This window comes from Festucalex cinctus, chromosome 17 (genome assembly GCF_051991245.1).
Source record: "Festucalex cinctus isolate MCC-2025b chromosome 17, RoL_Fcin_1.0, whole genome shotgun sequence".
In the NCBI taxonomy this organism is placed as follows: domain Eukaryota; kingdom Metazoa; phylum Chordata; class Actinopteri; order Syngnathiformes; family Syngnathidae; genus Festucalex; species Festucalex cinctus.
Window position 1 is genome coordinate 5,703,045 of NC_135427.1, and position 24,872 is coordinate 5,727,916.

The window sequence follows — 24,872 nt, forward strand, 5'->3', positions numbered from 1 at the left end:
AAAAATTCAAGATCCCCCAACTGTTTTAAATATATGGAATAAAATCCCAGAGTGACACTGGACTTTTCATACATTCCTTAAGCCATTTTATTTTAAAGGTTGAATTAAAATGAGAAAAAAAAATCTAATAGTTCCAATCCTCCCTCAGTTGTCTTTAAATAATTTATTTTTTTAAGATGGTGACGCTTGTTTTTCCAAACAAAATGAACAAATTGTTAATATTTTTTAGAGAGCGGTAATGTACTTTATAGCTGCTTACCAACCGTCAATAAATACCATAGAAGAAGAAATATCCGCGTATTATTTCCGGTCCAAACGTCACCGTTATAGCTAGCTAGCTAGCTAGCTAGCCATCCGCGAGTATGATTCTAAACGAATTCTACTTTGAATTGTAATTAAATGCCATCTATTTTGATTACTGTCGCGGTGATCACTTTATTCTATTAACCGAGTAAGCTCTTGGTGGATTTACATGTAGTTGTAATTATCCTTGTCTTGTGTAATAAGCTAGCGTCATTAGCCTGTCGGCTATCACCCTGCAGGGGAATAAAGAGTGCAATGGTAGAGTCGACGTTTAAATTCCTTAAACGTCGCATTTAGGATCGTTCATGGCAACTCGGCACCCATTCACAGACACGGACACTTCCGATGAAGCCGTGAGGGCGACGTGCGACGATGCCACGGCGTGCAAAAGGTGAAGTTTGTGTTCGGTTTCCTGCAATGGTGTCTGTTGAGTTCCTAAATGTCTCCGTTGTTTGCTCAAGGTTTAATGATGTGCGTTTTCTAGATTTGCCATTAGTAAAGGCTACTGGAAAGACCCTTACATCCAGTATTTTGTGAGATCTGTTGGTGAGCGGAAGGCACCTGAAATCAATAGAGGTAAAACAGTGTTGCCATGATCAAGGACTATCACGTTGTATCTAGCTTGTGTGTTTATTAGACTGTTTTTGTTCAGGTTATTATGGCCGTGTTAAAGGTGTCAACCATCTGCTTGATGCATTCATAAGGAAAACAGGACGTGACTGTCAAGTAATCAACCTCGGTGCCGGGCTGGACACCACCTTCTGGAGACTTAAGGTCTGTTTGATAGCCGTTAATTGGAAATTGATCATAATCATCATCTGCAACAATCTTGCGATCATTATGTGTTTGTAACAGGATGAAGACCTCTTGCCCAAGAAGTACTTTGAAGTTGACTTTCCTACTGTTGTGGCCAGGAAAATACATTATATAAAGTAAGATTACCAGGTAGTTTTGCTGATATTTTCATCGTTATCTAGGGCTGCTCGATTAGGGGGAAAAAAAATAATAACCACGATTATTTTGGCAATAATTGAAACCACGATTATTCTATTTTTTTTTTTTTTGCGACAAAACAAGACATTTATATAAAAATATTAAGACCAATAAAAAAAAATATATATAAACACTATAAGTATGTAAGTTCCTTTTGGACCAAATATAATTTATAATAATATTATGATAATTATATTTATAAATTATTATATTAAAATATATTATATATTAATTATATTAAAATAATATATATTTATATATTATTTATTTATGTTGGCAAAAATTTGAAGTTGGAGTGCAATATGTGCACTGTGCAGTAGGATGTGTTTTTTTTTTTTTTTTTTTTTTTGGTACTAAACAAGAAAATGATAAATATAAAAAATATTAAGTCATAACATTCTTTGAATGCTGTAATTATGCATGTTACTTTTAGATGCAACAAAATATATTTTAAAATTAAAAAAAAGTGCAAATGTATAAATTCAACACAACTCAAATTTGTATTAATCTTTTTTCTTTTTTTTTAAACGTTTATGCTGATTTTGTAATTGTGGAGTGTAATGATTGAAATTTTAATTGAATTTCCATTAATTGCACAACCCTATCGTTATCTGTGACACTGAGAATTGATTAGGATCATCATTATGGCGATGCGTGAAATTGAACATGAATTATACGATACATTTTACGATCTGATTTGAGCTTACAGCATTCTAATGTTTATTTGATTCAAGTAGGACTAAACCACACTTGTCCAAGCCGATCATCGAAACCCATTCAACCGATTGCTTGCTACTAGGTAAACAATCAACCTTTGTAAAAAAAAAAAAAAAAAAAAAAAAAGTGACATTTGACTTGGTTTCAAGAAATATTATTCATCAGTACTTTGGTGCCTTTGTTTCCTCAGACGCCCACAGCCTTGACTCGGATCGATACTGCATCATTGGCGCCGACCTCCGCGACACATCTGCTTTGGATGAAAAACTGAAGAAAGTCCATCTTAATCCAGAGTATGTGAGCATGAAATGTGGGTTTCATCTCTATCTTGAAGATGAAAATGCTCTTGCGCAACGGCGGGTGATCGCAAGCCGTTGAAATTCTTGTCTTGTTAGATTGCCGACGTTGCTGCTCTCAGAGTGCGTGCTGGTCTACATGACGCCCGCTCAGTCCGGCAATTTAGTTCACTGGGCCGCGGGCACCTTTCACACTGCCATGTTCGTCAACTACGAACAGGTAACCGCAACGTGTGGATACGTTTTCATCGAACGGAGCGGGTAGAAGTGAGCCTTGAGATCATCCGCGTGTGTCCAGGTGAACATGAGCGACCGTTTTGGCCAGGTGATGATTGAGAACTTGCAGCGGCGTCAGTGCACGCTGGCTGGTGTCGAGGTCTGCCGGTCTCTGGACTCTCAGGTAAACTTTTCAAATTAGGCCGCGAGTGTAGAACGGCTCGCAGTTTCAGAAATGGGGGAAGATAAAAAAGATTTACTCGGTAGTGTAATTGCGAGATGCGACGTTGATCGCTTCACAAGCAAATTTGGTTCCCCTTCATCTGACAATTAGCATAGATTTTAAACATAGAAGGCCAAAACATCCCTAATGAAAATTAAATTGCACTAGTAAACTAGCCACCAGAGGGTGATAGAACTGCACAAATGGAAATAAACCTTTTTTTTTTTTTAACAAATGTGTTCCTTTTCAAATATTGTGAACATGACGAGGACGATATTGTAGCAGTTTTAACTCATTTACTCCCAATAACGTATAAATATGTTGGTTTTTTTTATGTTCTTAGTGTCCCAAAGACATATATTTATACGTTTGTTTGTTTGTTTGTTTTTTTATGCTAGAGCATACAGAAGGCTTTGATGCAGCCTCTCAGCTGCAAAGAACGGTTGCAGAAATGGTAGTTATTACACAAACGGCCAGCAGGTGGCAGCAGAGCAAAGGGGATCAACCAGGGCCATTTAGAAAAAAAATTACTTACAATTTTGAATAGATTTGTGAAAACTGATGAAACTTAGCTCTCTTCTAATGCTAATTGCTGCAAAACGGAAACAGATAGAAACATACTTTTTTTTTCCTGATGAAAGAAGAGACTTTAATCTTTCTTTTGATAAGTTCCATGCTTTTATAGCAATAGAACACAATATTCTGTGGGCCTTGCAAAAATCAGTCAAAATCCAGTAAAACAGCCGAGAGCGAACGGGATTGCGAAATGTGAAAATGGCGGCGAGTGATTGAGTTAATATCAAGATATTGCCCTTATCGTTACATCCATATGCATTATAACTAAACTCGAGTCGGGATCGAACCCACACCACCCGATTTGGCAGCACAGCATTGCCAGTGAGCTAAAGTTCAAGGCCACCGAAACTACTCTGGACCAAAGTTGAACGCTTAGGAAGTTGCATAAAACGCTTGGGGTGAATTTACTCCTAACATTTCTTTCAAATTTGTTTGCAGAAGGATCGATTCCTCAGGTCTGGCTGGGATCACGCCGATGCTCTGGACATGGTGACGGTCTACAGTATGCTCCCACAGGAGGACGTGGCAAGGTAATCATGCTGCGCTTCAATGTCACAATAAATGTCTGCATCATGAGTCACAACCATGCTTCGAATTGATCTCGGTCTCATCAGACCGCAGGAAGTTTCCAGTCATCTTCCATGTGAATCATTTTCATAAGGGATGACAGCAACGCAGACCGATTTGAGTGTTCACATATTTATTGCAGAATTGAGCGACTGGAGTTCCTCGACGAGAAGGAGCTGTTGCAGCAACTCCTCCAGCACTACAGCATCTGCTGGGCCACCAAGGACAAGCTCAGCCTGGGTAACGACGCTTACGCTTCTTTCTTTATCGCCCCGGCGGGTCCTTTTACAAGCCCAGCCGTGTTCTGTTTTGTCAGGTCTGGCGCAGTTGGCGTTTTGACTGAACTTGCTCCACTTCATCATGGAAGGGCTGATTGATGAAAACTTATGGATTTATCGGTCACACGCCGCCAGCTTTGCGAATAGAAACCTCTTCACGTTTAATTTTGTAAAACTACTCATCCATGCGGGATAGTGAAGAAAAAAAATACTTTTTATGTGCCATTTCACTTTTATTTATTGAAATTACTCTCTGACACTGTACTTTTGAATTTACTTATCAAGTGTTACTTTAGGACTGAAATTTAATTAAGAATTATTTGAATGTTGTCAGATGGAATAAATTGATTTCTTTATTTTGCCTACATTTCTCTTTGTCAAAATGACACCAATAATTTTATTTCAATCAATAACGCATCAGTATGTACTTTAGTACAGGTAGAACTTCAACAAAAACAACTTCAGCATATTTTGTGCATATAGAGTTAAACATTAACTCTTTGACCGCCAAAAATGTTTGACATATTTCTAAACTCCTAACGAATCCAGCCAAAAACATTAATTTACGTTTTTTATTTCTCTCTCAATGGGCAGCGCATGTCTTGTGCAGCTCTGCCTTGTCATTAAACAAAAAAATATTGTCAGTCACCGTTGTGCAAAAAAAAATATATATATATATTTTCACAAAAAGCTCGTTTTTCCTCAATATTTTTGTATTTTCGCTTATGTCACTCAAATGACCTAATTTCAAATGGTTACTTAAGAACGGAATAAGGTAGAAACATACTGTTTTTTTTTTTCTCATGAAAGAATTGAATCCAATCTTTCATATGGTATCCACCATATTTATGTTGTCATACTGCACAATATTCTGTTTGCTTTGAAAGATGAGTGAAAATGCTCCAAATCGGCTGGCACCGTTGGGGTTTTTTGGATAACGTTTGGCAGTCAAAGAGTTAAAATAAATTAAAAAAAACCTTATAAGAAAATACATTCAAGATAGCCATTTAGGCACATCACATTGTGACCCTATTGTTGAGAAACTTTCAAGTAATTATTTTTTGTCCATACACAATAGTAAACCATATCAACAGAAAAGCACAACAATGTAGAAGAAATTGAGATGAGCAGCACTCAATGGCAATAATGGACTATATAAGTGCAGCTATCCACTAGAGGGCACTGTGGTCTGTGGAATGAAAGTAAACAATGACGGTCAGTGAATGCAAAGCGACGCTGGGAGCCACCGAAATACAATTTCTAAAATGGTTGACTTATCATATGCCCACAAGCACCTCACCAACATTTGGAATGACCAAAAGCAATCAGATTGGACGTTTCAGAAGTGCTTTGATGTAATGCTGTGCCTTTGAGCTTCTTTTTGTTTTGATCCCCCTAAAAAAAAAAACAAAAAAAAATGTTGACGACAACAACATGCCTCTTCAAGTGTCTTATGTGTCTCTTTTCGGGAGCTGTGCTATCATCATCTCTAGCGGGAGGAGTTGGAACTCGAGCGGGACCGGTGGCGACGGCGACCAAACGACCGCGACCTGCGCCGGACTGGGGAGCGTCGCCTTGGCGACCGGGTAGACCTGAAAGACAAAGGCAGAGATTTATTTATTCATTGATGTATTTATTTGAGGCGTAGCTGCGGGGTGGGTGCCTGACCCCGCCCGAGGACTGTCGCTCACCTCCTCCTCATCCGAGGCGGAGAGCGTCGCCACGTCGGCGGCGGAGGCGGCATCCTGCGGGCGGGGGACATCCTCCGGGGTGGGGCGCGCACTGTCGGAGTCAGGACGGCGATGACTGTAATTTCCTGACCGTCAATCTGTCCTGGGAAAATACAAGAAAAAAGAAACGGCCACTTCTTAGGGGGAGCATTTAAATCCCATCACACCATCGTGTACCTCCGTCCATGTGTTTGAGTGCGTTTTCCGCTTCCTCGGCGGTCTCGAATTCGATGTATGCGTAGCCCTTAGACAGATGCGGGTGAATGCGGTTCATGGGCATGTCAATCATCTTGATCTTGCCGTAGGTGGAGAAGATCTCCTGGATGTGTTCCTTCAACAACGTAAAAACACAAAACTCATGCACGCTACTTAGATAAAGGACCGAGAAGCTCTTTTATCCTTTACTGAAATCATGTCATTGCGAATAAACTTTGTGACATCATTTGTTAGTCACATATAGACAGAACAATCATTTTCAGTCATATCAATGGACAATTTAGAAAAAAACAAAAAAAAACATACAAGCAAAGTACTCTAAATACTGTTTGTGCGTTCACCTTGATGACATTTCTTGTTAGTCGACCCAGGTAGACCTTGGTGGGTTTTGGAGCGGGAGTCCTCTTTCGTCGTTCGCAAACTTCTTTCTTGACCACTTTGGACCTGGAATCGGTAAATATTCACTTTAGATGTGTTGCGGAAGAGTCAAGACACTCCCCTCAAAGTCAAAGCAGTCACGACTTGCTTGCTTTAAAATATAACAGGGAATTTCCCTACTTTGAGCTGGAGCGCCGTCTGCTCTGTCGTTGTCGTTTGGGGCTCGGCGAGGACGACGACGGCGACGAGGAAGATGAGCGGGAACTAGAAGAGCCGGAAGCGGAAGAGCTGGTGGACGAGCTGGAACTTGAACCCGAGCCGCTACTTGAACTGGGGCCGACAAGTGGGAGGAAAATAATTTTACTCACAGGTATCCATGAAGGATATCAAGATGATTTGTTGTATTTCATAACGTCCACATGAATATTTTGAAACCTGCTGCTCCCACTAGAAGCACTGCGTCGTGTTCGGCTCTTCACTCTGCCCTGATCTTTTTCAGCCCCAACGTTTGAGGCTTCAGATTTACGTTTGACTCCTTGCTTACTCTTGTCATCCTCCTTTTTGGCTGGCAAAGGTGCCCTGTTGGACAACAACATTGATTAACTCCCAATATTGAAATGGGCAAGTGCATATTTAGTTTGTCTGCATCCAGACAAAAATAAAATGCTCTGAAGTTATGTGGCACTTTCATCCTGTTTTACTTGAACATTTACAGTAGGACAGTCAAATGCATGAATCACAATCGACAGAAATATACTGATACATTTCGAATTTAATTTGCTGCAGCTAAAACATGACGACAAACGTATTTGTGACCACAAAGATGCTTTGATCAAACGTTTATATTTGTCCTAGTTGCCTACATCAGTGTTAGCAATAGCTAGGTACTTCTTATGAACTTAAACACTTCAGTCGGACTCACGGTTTTAATTGAAGACCCATTCCTTAACGTGACAGACTTGCTCTGGCTATTTTTCAACGATGAACAAACATAACACCGTTTACTTACGTGTATCGTCCTACACGCGACAATGACAGTCGCATTCTGATGACGTAGACACCAAAACCCAATCAGGAAAGAGAGCGGAAAAGCGGTATTACAAAAATGAATCCCTCCGTGATTTCTTCCAGGTATAAATACTTTCACTAACGTATTATATTATTTTTTTAAGGTAATAGACACGTAAAGAAACGTTATAAAAATGAATAATGTTTTATTATTGCTGTTGTAAACTCAATTGGAAGGGAAACTGACGCGAATTTCTCTCCTGACAGAAAAGGATGAGGTACAATCGCTCGAAAAAATGACAAAGTCACTTTCGTTTATTGGCGCCGTTATTTCCGCTGCAGGTTGATTTCCAAAAAGCCAAAAGGTACGTCACCATTTCACCTGCTATATATTAAGATAACAAGGACTCACTGTGTTGTTGTCAAGACTACATTTGACTTTCCATTGTGTGGGACTACCATGTCTCACGCCAAGCCGGCAGGAAATGCGCAAGAAGAAGCAGCCGGCAAAGCATCATGCTCCAAAACACTTGCTATGACAGTTTGCTCTGCTGCCATTGGAGGCACCTTCCAATATGGATACAATATTTCCATTATCAATTCTCCCACCAGCTACATCCAGGCGTTCATCAATAATACCTACACAGCACGCTGTGGTACAAGCTTGGAGACTACTCACGTGACTCTGATTTGGACTCTTATTGTATCAGCTTTCCCATTGGGGGGACTCCTCGGGGCCCTGCTGGCTGGACCAATGGCGGTTCGCTTCGGAAGGAAGAATTCTTTACTTTTCAACAATTCATTTTTGATGCTAGCTTGTGTTTTGGTTCTGTTGTGCAGGGTAGCAAGATCATTCGAGATGATCGCCTTCGCTCGGTTCCTGGTGGGGATTAATTCAGGGGTCAGCATGAACGTCCAGCCGATGTACTTTGGCGAAAGCGCCCCCAAACATCTCAGGGGAGCGGTGGCGTTTTCCTCCGCTGTTTTCACGGCCTTTGGGATTTTCTTGGGTCAAGTTGTGGGACTGACGGTGGTGTTGGGAACAGAACCTCTCTGGCCGTACCTACTAGCCAGCAACATGCTACCGGGGTTGATTCAGATGCTGACCTTACCCTGGTTTCCCGAAAGTCCCAGATACCTACTCATTGACAGGGGAGACAGGGAAGCGTGCGTCCGGGCACTCGCAAGACTCCGCGGCGGCGTGGTTCCAGTTCAGGAAATACAAGAAATACTTGAAGAACAGCAGAGGTATTCGGATCCTGGACTGGCAGCTTCTGCAAAGACACCCTGGTCGCTTTTTAAGGATCCTGACTTACGATCCCAGCTCCGAACGGTCATGGTGGCAAGCAGCGCCATGATGCTTTGTGGCAATGACTCCATCTACTTCTACGCGTCCTACATATTTCTTCAGGCGGGCATCCCTGCTGATAAAGTCCAATATGTCACCATTGGCACTGGAGCGTCTGAACTGACTGCGTCCATCCTGAGTAACCTCCTGATTGAACGAGTGGGTCGCAGGTGTCTCCTTGTTGGGGGCTACACGCTTATGTCATGCTGGTCTATCGTCTTCACTGTTGCCCTCACGCTCCAAAAACAAGGTGTAGAAGGGATGCCTTACCTCAGCATGGTATGCGTGTTCGCCTACATCCTCAGCTTCGGCTTGGGCCCGGCAGGCGTGACCGGCGTCCTCCCGGCGGAAATCTTCGACCAGTCCGCCCGGCCGGCGGCGTACATGGTCGCCGGCTCGCTCATGTGGCTCAGTCTGTTCCTTGTGGGGATGTTGTTTCCCTTCATTGTCAGCAGTCTCGGGAGCGTCTGCTTTCTGCCGTTCCTGGCCGTGTGTTTTGTGTCCGCCGTGTTTTTGGGGCTCACGATGCCAGAGACGAAAGGCAAGAGCCTGGCTGAGATCACGGCAGAGTTTGACAGAAAGAACGGACGGAAGATGCGGAAGGCGAAGCAGGCGGATGAGCCGGTGGATGATCACAACGTGCAGGAGGAAGTCACCAACTTTATTTCTTGCGCAGACGGTCTTGACCGTGAAGATTGAACTCAGGGAAATGTAGCCATCTTAAAAAAAAAAACTATGCAGAAGCGCTTGCTGCATCACAACCAAAATAATCTTCGGTTTACGCTTCATGACCTTATAAGGAAGACATAACAAAAAGGTCTTATTTTTATATTTATGAAATCAGATGCTGTTAGAAGTATAAATACTGTACTATAGTCTTTGCTGCAATGATTGTAAAATTGGGAAAGAAATGCCCTTGAGAGCGTGTGTAAAATAACTCAGCCATGTTTATTATTTGCACTTTACCTCTGTGTGAACTGAGTATTGTAGCGTGCACCATTTTTTTGTGCCATTTGTTATTTATGAATCATTTCGACTAGGAGCCCGTGACTCGATGTACTTGGATTTGTGTAATCATTTATTGTGCCAAAGATTTTTACGAGGCTTCAGTTGAACGAGCGGCATTATGTTGAAATCTCTCAAGTTCTTGAATACATTTCCGTGTCAATTGTTAACCTATCGGTGCCAACTACAAATGTCACAATCACAAATCGATACTGTACTGGGATTTGAATAGAATGCAGTAGATCGGCTGCTGCTGCTTCTTTTATGTTTCCTTATCAGGCTGTCGGGTTATTTTTGGAGAATCAATCGCACGACAAAAGGGACGTTTCTGCTCACTATTAGGAATTCTTGAAACTGTTTGTTCAAGGGAACGAGTAATGTCGAGCAATTGAAATCCGGTTTTGCTTTGCTCGTACTGTGTAAATATTGTACCTCAGAATGCTGGAGATATTTATTTTTCCCTTTTGCTTGAGAATTATTCAACCGTTTATATTATGAATGCTGTATACGTTAATTTGTACCTTGCACTATTAAAACTGGTGCCATGTCCTACAGTTTTTGTTTCATTTGCTTTATTACGGTGAACACAATTATCCAACCGCGTTCATTTATTTATTTATGTATACATTATTTATTTTATTTATTCACGTATTTATTTATTTCTCTATTTAATTATTTCATGGTCACTGTGTTGCGGTGTTTCGTGAATCTATTTTATCCGTCAAACTCGCCCGTCAAAGTTTGGTGGGCAGGTCCTAACGCCTGATTGGTCGATCTGCTCACCAAGTCAAGGCAAACTTCAATGGAAACGCCTACAAGGCAAAATTGTACTTTTATCAAAATCGAAGAAATATCGCCTTTTATTTTGATGTTGGTTTCGCACAACCGCAAGCCTCGATCACTCTATATCAGCAAAAAACAAAAACAAAAAAATCCATCACCGTAGCCGCCATGTTTTGAACTACTCCAGGACGAAGCAGTTGATGAGACGAGATTTGAGTGAATCAGGCTTTAGCCCCGCCCCCAAACTTTGACGGGCGAGTTTGACAGATAAAATAAATTCACGAAACACCGCAACACAGTGACCATGAAATCATTAAATAGAGAAATAAATGAATAAATAAATCAGTGTGAATTTAATCCAGATGTAAGACCATTGCCGAGAAATAAAAGCGGGAATGTTGATCTTTTGTCTCATGTCTTTTGTTCACGATCACGTATTGTTTTTGTTTGTTGTTTGTTTTCAGTCTGGCAAAAGTGAAGGAATCGGCCTCGCTGTTTCAATTCTTTTGAAGGGAGTGTCGGTGAAAGCGTCAGGTCGGTTTTGCGGATGTGATTACTAATTAATGGCTTTTTAGCAACTGAGACTCGCACTGTTCGGGTGCTAGCGTTGATTTAGTCAAATTAAAGTCGACGTCAACTTTGTGAAGTCGTGCTGCGCCAAAGTCAACACTTAACGCTGAGAAAGTATTCATCTTATATTGATAGTGATTCATTAATTTTTTTTTAGAATACTGCCTTTACTTTTGACTGTAAGTCAAATTGGCCTAACTTTGGACCTTGAAGGTCATCATACAAACTATCTAATTTATTTTTAAGCCAAGTTAAGCAGCACTGATATGGGGTTTATATGTAACTACCCGCTGACATAGGGTTTATAAATAACTGCCCTTGAATATTTAAGCGATAACAAACGTTTCACTGTTTGTGCATTAAGTGCCTGGACAGACACGGGTCCTCATATGGGAAGGGAAGTCGTAAAATAGATCATTCAAAGTACCACCATGCCTCCGATGAACCCGACAGGAACTGTGGAACCAGAAGAAACCAGCAAATCAAGTTAAAAAACTCTTGCGCTGACAGTGTGTTCGGCAGCCATCGGAGGCACCTTTCAGTATGGGTACAATATTTCCGTCATTAACGCTCCAACCAGCTACATCCAGACTTTTATCAATAATACCTATACGGCACGCTGGGGCACAGGCTTGGATACGGCCCATGTGACTTTGGTTTGGACTCTTATCGTATCAGCTTTCTCACTGGGAGGTCTATTCGGGGCTTTGCTAGCCGGTCCAATGGCAGTCCGCTTTGGACGCAAGAATTCTCTACTTTTCAACAACTTGTTTTTGTTTGTTGGCGGTCTGTTTTTTCTGCTGTGCATGGTCGCAAGATCATTCGAGATGATCATCTTCGCTCGGTTCCTGGTGGGGATTAATTCGGGGGTCAGCATGAACGTCCAGCCGATGTACTTTGGCGAAAGCGCCCCCAAACACCTCAGGGGAGCTGTGGCTTTTTCCTCGGCTGGCTTCACCGCATTAGGAATTTTCTCAGGTCAAGTTGTGGGACTGACGCTGGTGTTGGGAGCAGAACCTCTCTGGCCGTACCTACTAGCCAGCAACATGCTACCGGGGTTGATTCAGATGCTGACCTTACCCTGGTTTCCCGAAAGTCCCAGATACCTACTCATTGACAGGGGAGACAGGGAAGCGTGCGTCCGGGCACTCGCAAGACTCCGCGGCGGCGTGGCTCCAACTGCAGAAATGAAGGAAATGCTTGAAGAACAGCAGATGTATACTGATTCTGGATCGCCAGCTTCCGCGAAGACCCCCTTGGCGCTTTTTAAAGATCGTGACCTAAGATCTCAACTCCGAACGGTCATGGTGGCAAGCAGCGCCATGATGCTTTGTGGCAATGACTCCATCTACTTCTACGCGTCCTACATATTTCTTCAAGCGGGCATTCCTGCTGAAAAAATCCAATTTGCCACCATTGGCACTGGAGCGTCTGAACTGACTGCGTCCATCCTGAGTAACCTCCTGATTGAGCGAGTGGGTCGCAAGTGTCTCCTTGTTGGCGGCTACGCTCTGATGTCATGCTGGTCTATCGTCTTCACTGTTGCCCTCACGCTCCAAAAACAAGGTGTAGAAGGGATGCCTTACCTCAGCATGGTATGCGTGTTCGCCTACATCCTCAGCTTCGGCTTGGGCCCGGCAGGCGTGACCGGCGTACTCCCGGCGGAGATCTTTGACCAGTCCGCCCGGCCAGCGGCGTACATGGTCGCCGGCTCGCTCATGTGGCTCAGTCTTCTCCTGGTGGGGATGATTTTCCCCTTCATCGTCCGCAGTCTGGGCAACCTCTGCCTCCTGCCGTTCTTCGCCGTGTGTTTGCTGTCGGCTGTGTTTTTTGGCCTCTCGTTCCCAGAGACGAAAGGCAAGAGCCTGGCTGAGATCACGGCAAAGTTTGATCGAAAAAACGGACGGATAGGAGAGCCTGGTGAGGAAGGAGGAGGAGGAGGCAGATAAGTTCATGATTGATGAAGTTAGCTTGGGAAAGGGGACTGAAAGGACATGTAGTTATTTTACGCACCAGTTAATATATAATTACGGAAATCACAACTACGGTTATAACCACAGTGGTATCTGAAAATCATGCACATTTCTTCAGCCTCTCATCGAAGCAATTTGTCATCTGTCATTCTTGAACTCAAGTCAAAGATGAATATTAATGTGATCCAGTTTGTTGTTTATTGTTCATTCATGTATTTTGGAAGTCCAGCCTGACCTATATGCTTACGTTAAATTTCAAGCGTGCATTTTTTTTCCCCCCAAATTGCCTCTCGATGACCCTGTTTTCTTTCATCTGTGGGCAGTTTAGATTAGTTGGTAGTGTTTTTGCTTCTGATTAACTTTCCACATTTTGGCGTGTGTAACTGAAGGTCATGACAAAAAAACAAACACGAGAGAGTTTAACTCTTTTACTGCCACACTTTATTAAAAAAAAAATAACCCACAATGCCAGCGGATTTCGAGCATTTTAACTCATTTTTCGATGCAAACAGAATATTGTGTTCTTTTGCTACATAAACAACATTTTGTCCACAACAGTGACTTTGATACTATTTTTTTGTTGAGTGACGCACCGTCAAATTCGGTTTAATGTTACAAAGGCTTTGATCATTCACGTCAGCCTTGAAAACGTTCTATTTCATCAGATTGCGTCATGTTTCATTGTAATTCGCAGCTCTAGTTAGGGCCCGAGCAGCTACCGCTGCCATCTGCCGGCCATAGTTAGTGGGTGTTTTTGATTTTACAACTCATTGACCCGGCTGCGCTGCACTTGGACGTTGCACTGACCACTGATATATTGAAAAAAAAAAAAAAACGTTTATGGCGGCATACATTGTGATTTTACTAAACGTTATTAAACGCTTTTGGCGGTCAAAGAGTTAAGAGTGAAACTAAAGTCGTTAAAAAAAACAAAGTCACATTCCCATTGACTGTAGAGTCAAGCATGTGATTTATAAAAAGAATTAGAACATAAACGGTACTTAATTTATATCACGCTTTTCCACATTACAAGGCCCTCAAAGCACTTCACATTGAACTAATCATGACGAAGCATCAGGAGCAAATGGGGGTTCAGTATCTAGTTCAAGGGTACTTTGACATGGTCACAATGACATGGGATCAAACCCACAACCCTTGGGTCGAAAAACGACCACTCTACCACTGAGCCATGCCGCCCCTAAGTCTTAGTCTTCAACAACATGAATAAAATGTTCATGCGCTGAAATTATTATGATTTACAAAATATACCCGGTTTGATTATTGTGTAAAATCGACAACTGGTACCTGCTACCGGCTGGGAATTTATAGAATCATTTATGGCAATAAACAGTCCAACCTAGCATTTTATTGCACTGTGTTCATTTTAGCCTTGCCACTAGATGTCACTATTGTAACTGGTTAGTCCAAATATGGTTTTCCTGAGACTTGAACCAAATTTAACTTACTCAAGCCCGATCAATGTCTTTCCAAAGTACAATTGGAATTCCTTGTTGGAAATGATTTTTGTTGTTGTTGTTTTTCTGTGCCTGAAGAAGACTCAAGCATGACTAGCATAGCCTGTCAAACAAATACATAATAATGATGGGGTGTTCTAAGAGGCACCTGAATTTTTTTTTTTGTCTGCTGGTTAAGTGCTGATTGAGGATCAGTACTTGCTGAAAGAACATTGTGAGTTTCTATCATTAGTGCTTTTCTCCACATCTTTCTCCTTGACGGTGTAGAGACCGTAATGAGTTTCCTTTGGCAACCACAAGTGGAGCACAAAATAGATAAAGAGCACACAACCTGTTTTAAAGAGTGCTTATAGTTGTTATAGGCATGAAAGAAAAGATGAAAAACATGTCGCCGGCAATATATTTGACCTCAAACACTAATATGTGGTTCGATTAAAAAAAATAATTCTCATAAACCTTTTTGAACTGCGTGGCCATAGCATACCATTGAGGAAAAAAAATACATGTCTGCAAACAGTAAATTAGATTATTTCTTTTTTTTTTTTCCCATATAAAAAATTACCAAGTTTAATAATCTCTTTGTCGTACAACAAAAAATAGGAGGATGAAGCTGTCATAAAGCAGATGACAGGTCACATTGGTCCTTCCACCTTTGTGATTGTCCCTGCTGTCTTTCATGCAGCCTATCGGTTTTGAGCAATTGAGTCTTGATTACCTTTTGACCTTTACTGTTGGAAAAGGGGACTTATCATTTGCCATTGGATTTAATAAATACGGCGAGTGAGCTATTTGGTGCTTTTGTGGAAAAGTGGGCATGGTTCCATCATTGCTGTCCTCCTCACAAGATGAACAACCTATTTCATGTTACACTTGTATTTTAGCCCTGTTAGGAAATCAGTCATTTTCCTTCACTCTAACCATATAAACTTTTTATAGACTTTTTTTTTTTTTTTCCCATTCCTTTCCTAAACAATTTAAGTCTTGATCTTTCACTGCAAAACTGCCCTAAAAGTGAAATTTGCTTAGTATGCATTATGCAATCGACATGTACACCTGTTCTGTTTGTGAGTCGCAAATCAATATTTCTTCATCTTATTTCTGTGAATCCAGGCTGCACTAATCAGTTTGACATTGCCAGTGGAACAAATGACGAATTGAAATTAAGGTTGCTTGTCTCGGGTGAAATCCGCTTTAGATGCTGCTAGTTCGATGAATTATTTTTCTATGAATGCGAGTGAGTCATACTTTGCATTTATAGTTTATCGCAGGGGTGTCCAAACGTTTTCATTTGAGGGCCACATAAAGAAAAACAGAAGGACGCAAGGGCCACATAATGTTTTGAAGAGAAATTGTGTTTAGTCCTAAAAATTGTACACATAATTTATTTGCGCTTTTGCTTATTTAGAAAAATGCTACAGTATATAAACCAATTTATTTGTAATATGGCAGTAGAGTTGTTATAATTTTGGAATTTTTCATTTTAGTTAGTTTTTATTAGTTTTCAGGGTGGTTCTGTTAGTTTTTATTAGTGTAGTTATTTCAAAATGCTTAGTTTTAGTTTAGTTTGTTAGTTTCAGTATTAGTATTAGTTTTTTTTGTGTTTTTTTTTAAACGTGTATTACTTGTGCTCAATATTTAAAAAAACACCATGGGAGCAACGTCATCTGAAGGTGATTTTTTTTTTTTTTATTGGCTGCTGCTAGATAACGTCACTTCCGTGTGACATACTTTCAAACGTCTTTATTCCGGTTTATATCAAAAATAAATCTACTAAAAATCACATTTAAAATCATCCCCAATGGCTCATGCATTGAAATAATTACCAAAGACTAAAACGAAGGACATGTTTGCTACACTTATAGTTTTAGAATTTTTACAATTTATAACAACAAGAAGTTTTACAATTATGGTTTTATAGTTTTAGTTAGTTTTGTAAACATAAAATGTAGTTTCAGTTAGTTTTTGTTTTTTTTAAAAAGCGTTTTCGTTTTTATTTTATTTCGGTAACAATATTGTTTTTTGAATTTTAGTTTTAGTTTTTTCATTAGTTTTAGTGAACTAAAATAACCTTTAATGGCACCTGTTTTTCTTACTTTGACCATCTCCAAACGTTTTTGTTTTGTTTTATTTTATTTGAACTGAGTCAAATGCCATTTTTAGCATATGTCGCGGGCCACTGAAAAATGGACGGCGGGCCGCAAATGGCCCCCGGGCCGTAGTTTAGACACCACTGGTTTATTGGGTTATGTAACCTTGTAATTGTTGTCAAATATTTTTCTTACCCAGGTTTGTATTAAATCAACTGTATTGTTTTTTGTTTTGTTTTTTTTTTTCTTAAAAAAAAAAAAAAAAAATCAACTGTATTGTTTCCTTTATATATTTGTATGCCACCAACACACTCACTAAATCCTGAAGTAAATCTCTCAATCTCATATAAATTCAATATTTAGCTTATTATTTCTTCTTCAGTCCACATAATGGACTATATGATCCAATGATTCCTTTCTTGATTAACAGCGGGAATCAAATAGCAGCAAAACAAAACAACAGGCAGGCAATGAGATACAAGCTAGCAGAAAGAGGATCGAAACGGAGCAGAACAACAGCAGGTAGCTAAATACTTAGAGAATAACAAGCAACAGGTGAAACCGCTGTCAGGGTAACAGTGCCAAAATGGAATCAATTGCTACATTGATGACTTGCTAATAGATGCAGTGCAGGTGAAGTCATGGAAGCTAATGGCATTTGGTTCCATTAGAGAATTATAGCGAGGTTATTGCACAAAATTGCAGCGTGCCGATGTTTTTGGCCCATTTAAATTACAAATAAGGAGCCCAATTGGTAGAGACATGGTCGAGACTTTAATCTAGAGTAGACAAAACACTTTGCTTGCAAATGTTATGTGCAACCTGGGAAATTTTTGCTTAAATTTTTTTGCCAATATATTTTAATGTTTTGTCCTTTTCTTGATACATTTGACTAGAGACCTCATCTCAATTTTCACAGGCAGACATAAAATATAGATATTTATGAAGCAATGTGAAATAAAGTTAAAATATAGTCCTCACTTCTTTTAAACCAAGCCACACATTTGTACACAGTTTTGTTGCGCGATTATGACATGTTCAGCCTGTTAGATTTGTTGGCCTATGTCTGGTACAGATGTGTCTATATTATATATAGTCGATATTGTGTGTTTTTAGTTAAGACGCAGGTATCAATCATGAATTTTTAAGGCGTATCACATTAAGTCTGTGCATTGATTTGTCCATGTCCTTACTGACCCTGACATTAGCAAACGAATCAAGAACGATATACTGTGCAGTATGATAATAAAAGTAGTAGTTGGATACTTAACTCATTTGCTCCCAATAACGCGTAAATACGTTTTTTTTAATTTTTGATAGATGATAGAACTGCACAAATGGAAATAAACCTTTTTTTTTTTAACAAATGTGTTCCTTTTCAAATATTGTGAACATGACGAGGACGATATTGTAGCAGTTTTAACTCATTTACTCCCAATAACGTATAAATATGTTGGTTTTTTTTAATGTTCTTAGTGTCCCAAAGACGTATTTATACGTTTTTTGTTTTTTTGTTTCTTTTTATGCTAAAGCATACAGAAGGCTTTGATGCAGCCTCTCAACTGCAAAGAACGGTTGCAGAAATGGTAGTTATTACATAAACGGCCAGCAGGTGGCAGCAGAGCAAAGGAAATTACTTACAATTTTAAATAGATTTGTGAAAACTGATGAACCTTAGCTCTCTTCTAATGCTAGTTGCTGCAAAACGGAAACAGATAGAAACATACTTTTTTTTTCTCAGACTTTAATCTTTCTTTCGATAGGTTCCATGCTTTTATAGCAATTGAACACCATATTCTGTGTGCCTTGCAAAATCAGTCAAAATTTAGTAAAACAGCCGGGAGCGAACGGGATTGTTTGTGTGAAAATGGCTGGGAGTGAATGAGTTAAGGGCACCATCAGTTATTTTTATGCCCACAAAATAGCTGCCATTCGGAACCCAGACAGAGGGCTGCGCGGACAGAGGGCAGTTACAGCAGACGGCTCTACGGGTGTCGCCCATCCCGCTGCCTTTATCTGCCGCCTGCCATGACAGGCACATGGAGAAAAATCACCCCATCCCTCTGCATCATCGGTCTTGGCAGAACACATTTTAGCAGCGAAGCGACCAACATAATGAGGCACCTACACCTCTCAGGGATCCGATTTGGGTGTAGCCAAGCGAAACAGAAAGTCAAGCTCAAGAGGCTTATTATGTTTGTCACTGCATCTAGCTGGTAGCTTCAAAATATAAAAAATAAAGAAAATCGAATGGATCTGGATTATCCTGAGAGTTGCTTCTCTTTTGGTAGTTTTCTAAATAACATTGTTTACATGTTTATGTGTGAACATCTAAAGTCAGAGTATGGTTTTATTTTCTGTGCAAATGATTTTTAAGCCTTCATTTGTTTGCCGACTGGAAATGTGTCTAGGTTCTGTCACGATGATTGTATTTTTTTTATAATCCCCTCAGCAATATCCCCTCATTCATTTTTCACTGTCATGTCACGGTGGGTAATACACAGTAGAGTTCACATGGGTAACTCGGCGTTCCAAAATATATTAAAAACATCTACTTTTTCAAATCTGAACCAGCTGTGGAACAGAGGAAGATTACACTGTCTTATAGTTTTACTGCAAAGAAGTCATGGTGTGGAAACAGATCTATAAACTCTGCCACACAGATAGACAAGTATTAAAGAACCAAGATGAAGCATAACTTTGAACTGAAGTTTTCTAAACTGAAAGTGTCCACTAAATGAAAGGAATGGTGCCCCGTGTGAGGCACAAAACAAGTTCTGTCTTAATTAAACGATCAATACAGGAATCATCAATTGACTGTAAAACAGATGCACTGCATTTCAAGTATTTTATTGTTATACTTTCTATAGACCTTCACACTAACACAGACTATGATGAAATGTTGATTCATCTGAACAAAAAAAGTAGAGAATATTGCAGCTGGCAAAATGTAATTGTCCATCAATAATGTGATTTGCTTACATTTTTAATGACCACTAAGCAAAGCAAGACATTCACACATGTCCATGACACTCGTAGTCCCTTTTTACCAACGCCGAGCTAAGCTTCTTCCTCCCACAACCGCAGAGATTTTGAAAAACGAAGATGTCATACTTGCTAGATATCGATAGCTTCTCACGTCAACATTTATTAGCGAAAATCCTTCAAGACCGATAATAATGTCGATAACGCTTGTGCGGTTGCACATCTTCACAATACTCTTAAATTGTCACTAGGTGTGCACGTGAATGGTTCTTTGTGCCCTATGATTGACAGGCAACCAGTCCTGGGTGTAACTTGCCTCTCGCCCAAAATCAACGGGGGATATGCTTTACCTCATACGCAATCCTCATGATCATATTGAATTATTTCACTTCGCAATAAGTGAATTTTGGATAAGTCTATAATTTGATTTAACGTATTAGTGTGAATCCAGCAGACAGAGAGAATAAATTACACAAGGATAATAACGCAAATCATAGCCTGATAATCAAAATGAGGCATCGACTGTGGTCTATTACATGGCATTACAAGGTCATGTTCCACGCTATTTATTCTGCTTTTTTAAAATGACACATACTGGGGACTCCTTGACACAAAATCATCGTCACAGCTCAGTAGTGGAGGCTGGAAATAATGACTTCATTATGTGGCATTCACTTTCTATTTAATACTGAAAGTCCCGAGGCAGAAATAGCTTTGAGTTTCTCTTCATTGTGCTGACTCAGTCCTCATCGCTTTTTTAATTTCAAAATATGCAAGGCAGATAGCTGGAGGGTTATTAGAAATTAAAAAATATGGCTCATAAACTTCTTACATGTAAATCATATACAGATAGACAAGTATTAAAGAACCAAGATAGCGAAGCATAACTTTGAACTGAAGCTTTCGAAACTGAAAGTGTCCACTAAATGAAAGGAATGGTGCCCCGTGTGAGGCACAAAACATGTTGTGAATTGGCCACAATCACAAATCCGTAGTGATTGTAAATGTCTGATTAACATTTCCGATTGTCTGGTCCGGACCGTTTTCTGAGCAGATTTGGAAAACATAATCAGACTTAACACACCGCACACCACAGGATTATCTATCAGGATAATTTTTAATGACAGCCGTCACTCGGGCTTTTATTGACTTTGATCGAAACGGGGAAAATACTTAATTATGCTTTACCCCGTTTCAGTTATTACCTGTTTTCTCATCTGTATTCCATAACAATAAATGTCCTTGGCAGCATGGTCACCAATCAGCACATTTTCCATTCGAACATTCCAATGAAATATGGAATTCTGAGTTTGTTAAATACGTGGTTTTATCATTGCTCTAAACTGGTTGTGCTCTGGTGCAGTTCTTTATAAACTCCTGAGGAAAATAACACTTGATTAAATTGTGGTTGCTGGACAACTGTTAAATGTTAAAAAAGTTAATCTAGTCTTTTTTTTTTTTTTTTTTTTTATTATTATTCAGATAGGAAGCAGTACTCTCATCTGCCCCTGTTGCGTCATCCCTGCCAAGACACCAGCCGCGTGGCCACTTTACCACCATTCCCTCGAAGGGAAACACGGTGAGTCATCCTGTAACATAGATAAAGGAAACATTTATTTTAGTTTAACAGATTAAAAAATAGACAGATGGGCACCTTAGATCTGCAAGACGAGTGTAGTGGGTTGCGAGGTAAAGATTGATGAGGGACATAAAAGTTACGGGTGGATAAGCTTGGTGTGGTGGGCGCTGATGTCGAAATGAGGGAGAGGCTGTGGCAGCAGAACGAGTGAGCGAGAAGGATGAGTCACCACAAACCACTCCTCGTCGCCCTTTACAGACAAACAATCTCAAATTTGATTACAGAAAAAAACACTAATCTGTTTAAAGTAGTAAGGGAACTGAGCCAAATAAGGCATAATAAAAATATATTGAAACTGATACTGATACAATCAGTGGATATTAACTCATTCACTCCCAGCTGTTTTACTGGATTTTGACAGATTTTGCAAAGGCCCACAGAATATCGTGTTCTATTTGTTGTTAAAACATGAAAACTACCAAAAGAAGGTGTAGCATCTCTTCTTTCATTCGGGAAAAAAAAATAGATATTTTTACGTTTCCGTTTTGCAGCAATTAGCATTGGAATATAGCTAAGTTTAATCATTATTCACAAATCTGTTTAAAACAGTGGGGAAAAGAGTTTTTTACAACATGGCCCCGGTTGCTCTCTTATACTCTGCTGCCACCTGCTGGCCATTTTTGTAATAACTACTTTTGATTCAAGCGTTGTCTTCAGTTCAGAGGCTGCATGAAAGCTTTTTGTATGCTCTAGCATAAAAAAATACAAAAAAACGTATAAATACGTCTTTGGGAGCAAATGAGTTAATGAAGAGTTAAAATACAAAAGCTGACAAAACTCACAGTTAAATGAATTGAGTATTTTTTATTTTTTATTTTTAATATTTATTAAGCTATTTGGGGGCTAATTTGGATAAAATGCTGTATTGGGAAAAAAACATTCGAACAGTTCAAACTGTCATTTAACCTCAAAACCAGACAAGTCACAAGCCAAATCAACAATCCCAGAATTTTCACAACTAGACATTTACACTGAGATGCTTAGTGTTATACTTTAAGATCTTAAAGGTAACAGTCGTTTGTCCATCTGATAAAAACAGTGTGATGTCATCATTTCCAAAACAAATAGATGCTTTGAGGGCAAAACACACAACTGAAGCAATCCCCAAAGTATTTCTCTTTTAAAGAAAAATAAAGTGGTGGGATGATAATATATCTCACTTGAGGGCAATAGAGACAATTCTAATGTTTAATGACGTTTGGCACATGGTAATCATCGGATGATCGTTGGATTTCTGATTAAAATTGCGCACGAACTTGCGAAATCCAATTATTTTATTGCAGCGGCCCAAGCCTTCTGTGAAGTGAGCATCGAAAATGAAGGTAATGGATGCTTTTACTGCGAGCGCTGGCAGACAGCAGACGTTTAACAATAAAAGTGTGTGCTTTTGTCCGCGGGCGACGGTTGGACGATGAGGGTAGTGAGTATGTATGTCGATTTTAAAGCTAGCCGGCGGTTACTATGATCGCATCTGAGATCTATTTGCGGTTCTCTCTTTAAAATAAGACTACTGGTGTATGGATTTTAAAGACGGGAGGTAGTTAGTACCTAGCCGATGCCTTATTGATTGATTGTAAAATACATGTAAAAGTGCTCGAGCTAGTTAGGGTCAAAGTTAATGCGTTTTCGTCAGCTCTCTATACTAGGGAGGAGGGAAATAAAATAAAAATAGTGCTTCAGAGCAGATATAACAATATAATGTGCGCACAACCGCGCTTGCACCTACTGAGCTATTTGGTTTTATCGCAACAGATTTTTTTTTTTCCCTCTCAGACAATATGACAAAGTTAATAACTGAAAGCACAAGAACACCTGAGACATTGCAAGTCTGTGGGTTAACAGGAGGAGGATGTCGAGCCGCAAATATTATTTCACACCGTCCGTATGAGTTAAGACTACAGAGACGCTAAGGGGACATGGCGTGATAAAAGTTTTGAGGCAGCGCAAAACTTTCGTTGATGTTAATGCAGTATTTCGAGGGCACTTTTCTTGTGAGATACAACCCAAAACTCTCACTCAAGTTAATAATATACCAATGGGTCACTTTGGGCACCCGCACTCTGCCAGTAATCAGACTGGGATACTGATATCAAGACAAGTCTGATGGGCACTCTCCAGGCGGAAGCAACGACCTTCAAAAAACACACCAAGATTGTGGCCCCCAGGGACAACCTGCTTAGTGAATGCTTCAAGCTACAGTATGAAGAAGGAGCCAGATGGACTGTCATGGAAAGACATACCCCTGCATGTCATTTACCACAAATTGAAGAGTTGGCTGACATACATATCAATGGCTGGAAAAGGATGGACTGAAAGACAGTATTCGAGGCACTAATCAAGGCAGCTCAAGAAACAGACCCTAACACAAGATCAGTAAAGGCTGCGGGGTCAAAACAGGACCCCAGGTGCAGGCTGTGCAAAAAAAAAATCCCAGAGATGATGCAGCGTGTAAGTTGCTGGCAGGCAAGGCTTACATGGAGCGGCATTACCAGGTAGCAGGAATGCACCGGAATATCTGTATAAAATATGGATTATAGGTTCCAGTCAAGATGGAAAATACCTTTGAATGTGGTTGAGAACAACCAGGCCAAGACCCTGTGGGACGTTCAGATCCGGACCGAAACGGGTGACAGTCGACCAGCAGTCGTAATAGATCTGATTTAAAGTATGAATGGTCATTAGATGACGACGAAGGCAAGGACAGAAGCACCGGAAATGTCACCGGAAATCCAGAGAAGGCGACAGTATGTTGTTGTGCAGGTTATATCTGCTTTGCTGCATCTGTGTCATTTATCTGCAAAGCCGTTGCAGCAGACGTACTTAACTCAGGAAGGTTTTCCAGCACACTTAAATGTTGAATTTATTTCCTGTATCTATTAATCACTTTTACTTCACTAACAGTTACGCCTGAGCGCTTTTGGGAGCTCGGGATGATGACTATCTTGCGGGCAAGAGAGCCGCGTGGCTACCTGATGAATTGCATGAAGATTGTCATTGGTGACTGCTTTAAGAGTATACAGAGTAGATGATTGAGAGCTGAGCTGTAACCTCAAGAGCACCTGAGCCAGCTCCCCGGCACATCCATTCCAGTGACAGATGTGACAAGACCATTATGTTTTCTCCTCTGCTCTTCAGCACCACTTGGCCTCAAGCTCCATTTCAGTTGTATGTTTTTACTCTTAGAGAGAAAACGTTTTTTTATCCACCTTTTTATGGTGGAAAATTACGGAGCCCCTAAAGTGACATGGGAAAAAAAATTAAAGATGTTTCTTGTCCGGACGAGAAAGTTTCTTGTCCGGACGAGAAAGTTTCTTGTCCGGACGAGAAAGTTTCTTGTCCGGACGAGAAAGTTTCTTGTCCGGACGAGAAACTTTTCTTGTCCGGACGAGAAACTTTTCTTGTCCGGACGAGAAACTTTTCTTGTCCGGATAAGAAACTTTTCTTGTCCGGATAAGAAACTTTTCTCGAGAAACCAGCATACTCGTGTTTTCGCGTGTTTTGGTTGC

The 24,872-nt window shown here is 40.2% G+C and overlaps 2 protein-coding genes and 1 pseudogene across 6 annotated transcripts in view; 2 read left to right on the top strand and 1 right to left on the bottom strand.

The window, feature by feature from the left end:
* Positions 1 to 295: 295 nt before the first annotated feature.
* lcmt1 (leucine carboxyl methyltransferase 1) lies at positions 296 to 4,525 on the top strand. Of its 2 annotated transcripts, none has more exons than XM_077501629.1 (11): positions 296 to 694; positions 788 to 879; positions 956 to 1,077; positions 1,159 to 1,235; positions 2,031 to 2,095; positions 2,204 to 2,306; positions 2,409 to 2,529; positions 2,608 to 2,709; positions 3,763 to 3,854; positions 4,034 to 4,131; positions 4,208 to 4,525. In XM_077501629.1, the coding sequence occupies exons 1-11, from the start codon at positions 609 to 611 to the stop codon at positions 4,228 to 4,230; spliced, it is 981 nt and encodes a 326-aa protein (XP_077357755.1). In that variant the 5' UTR covers positions 296 to 608; the 3' UTR covers positions 4,231 to 4,525. The 2 variants fall into 2 exon arrangements, with proteins under 2 accessions (XP_077357755.1, XP_077357757.1); XM_077501631.1 differs by having other exon boundaries at positions 2,034 to 2,095.
* A 27-nt stretch (positions 4,526 to 4,552) lies between these two features.
* On the bottom strand, positions 4,553 to 7,654 carry LOC144004470 (RNA-binding protein with serine-rich domain 1-like). 2 transcript variants are annotated; one of them, XM_077501634.1, is made up of 7 exons: positions 7,503 to 7,654; positions 6,929 to 7,072; positions 6,674 to 6,823; positions 6,457 to 6,559; positions 6,077 to 6,230; positions 5,861 to 6,002; positions 4,553 to 5,761 (listed from the first exon to the last, which is right to left on the bottom strand). In XM_077501634.1, exons 1-7 carry the CDS (start codon positions 7,535 to 7,537, stop codon positions 5,659 to 5,661), a joined length of 831 nt encoding a protein of 276 aa, XP_077357760.1. In that variant the 5' UTR covers positions 7,538 to 7,654; the 3' UTR covers positions 4,553 to 5,658. The 2 variants fall into 2 exon arrangements, with proteins under 2 accessions (XP_077357760.1, XP_077357761.1); XM_077501635.1 differs by having other exon boundaries at positions 7,416 to 7,531.
* LOC144004464 (solute carrier family 2, facilitated glucose transporter member 11 pseudogene) overlaps positions 7,531 to 24,872 on the top strand; it is a 236,426-nt pseudogene continuing 219,084 nt past the window's right edge. Inside the window, exons 1-3 of one of the 2 annotated variants that reach the window (XR_013279383.1) lie at positions 7,531 to 7,624; positions 7,769 to 7,866; positions 21,210 to 21,306. The product of XR_013279383.1 is annotated as a solute carrier family 2, facilitated glucose transporter member 11 pseudogene, transcript variant X2 (transcript). Of the gene's footprint in view, positions 7,625 to 7,768; positions 10,409 to 21,209; positions 21,307 to 24,872 lie in introns of those variants that run through there. The other variant, XR_013279382.1, reaches the window with a different exon arrangement.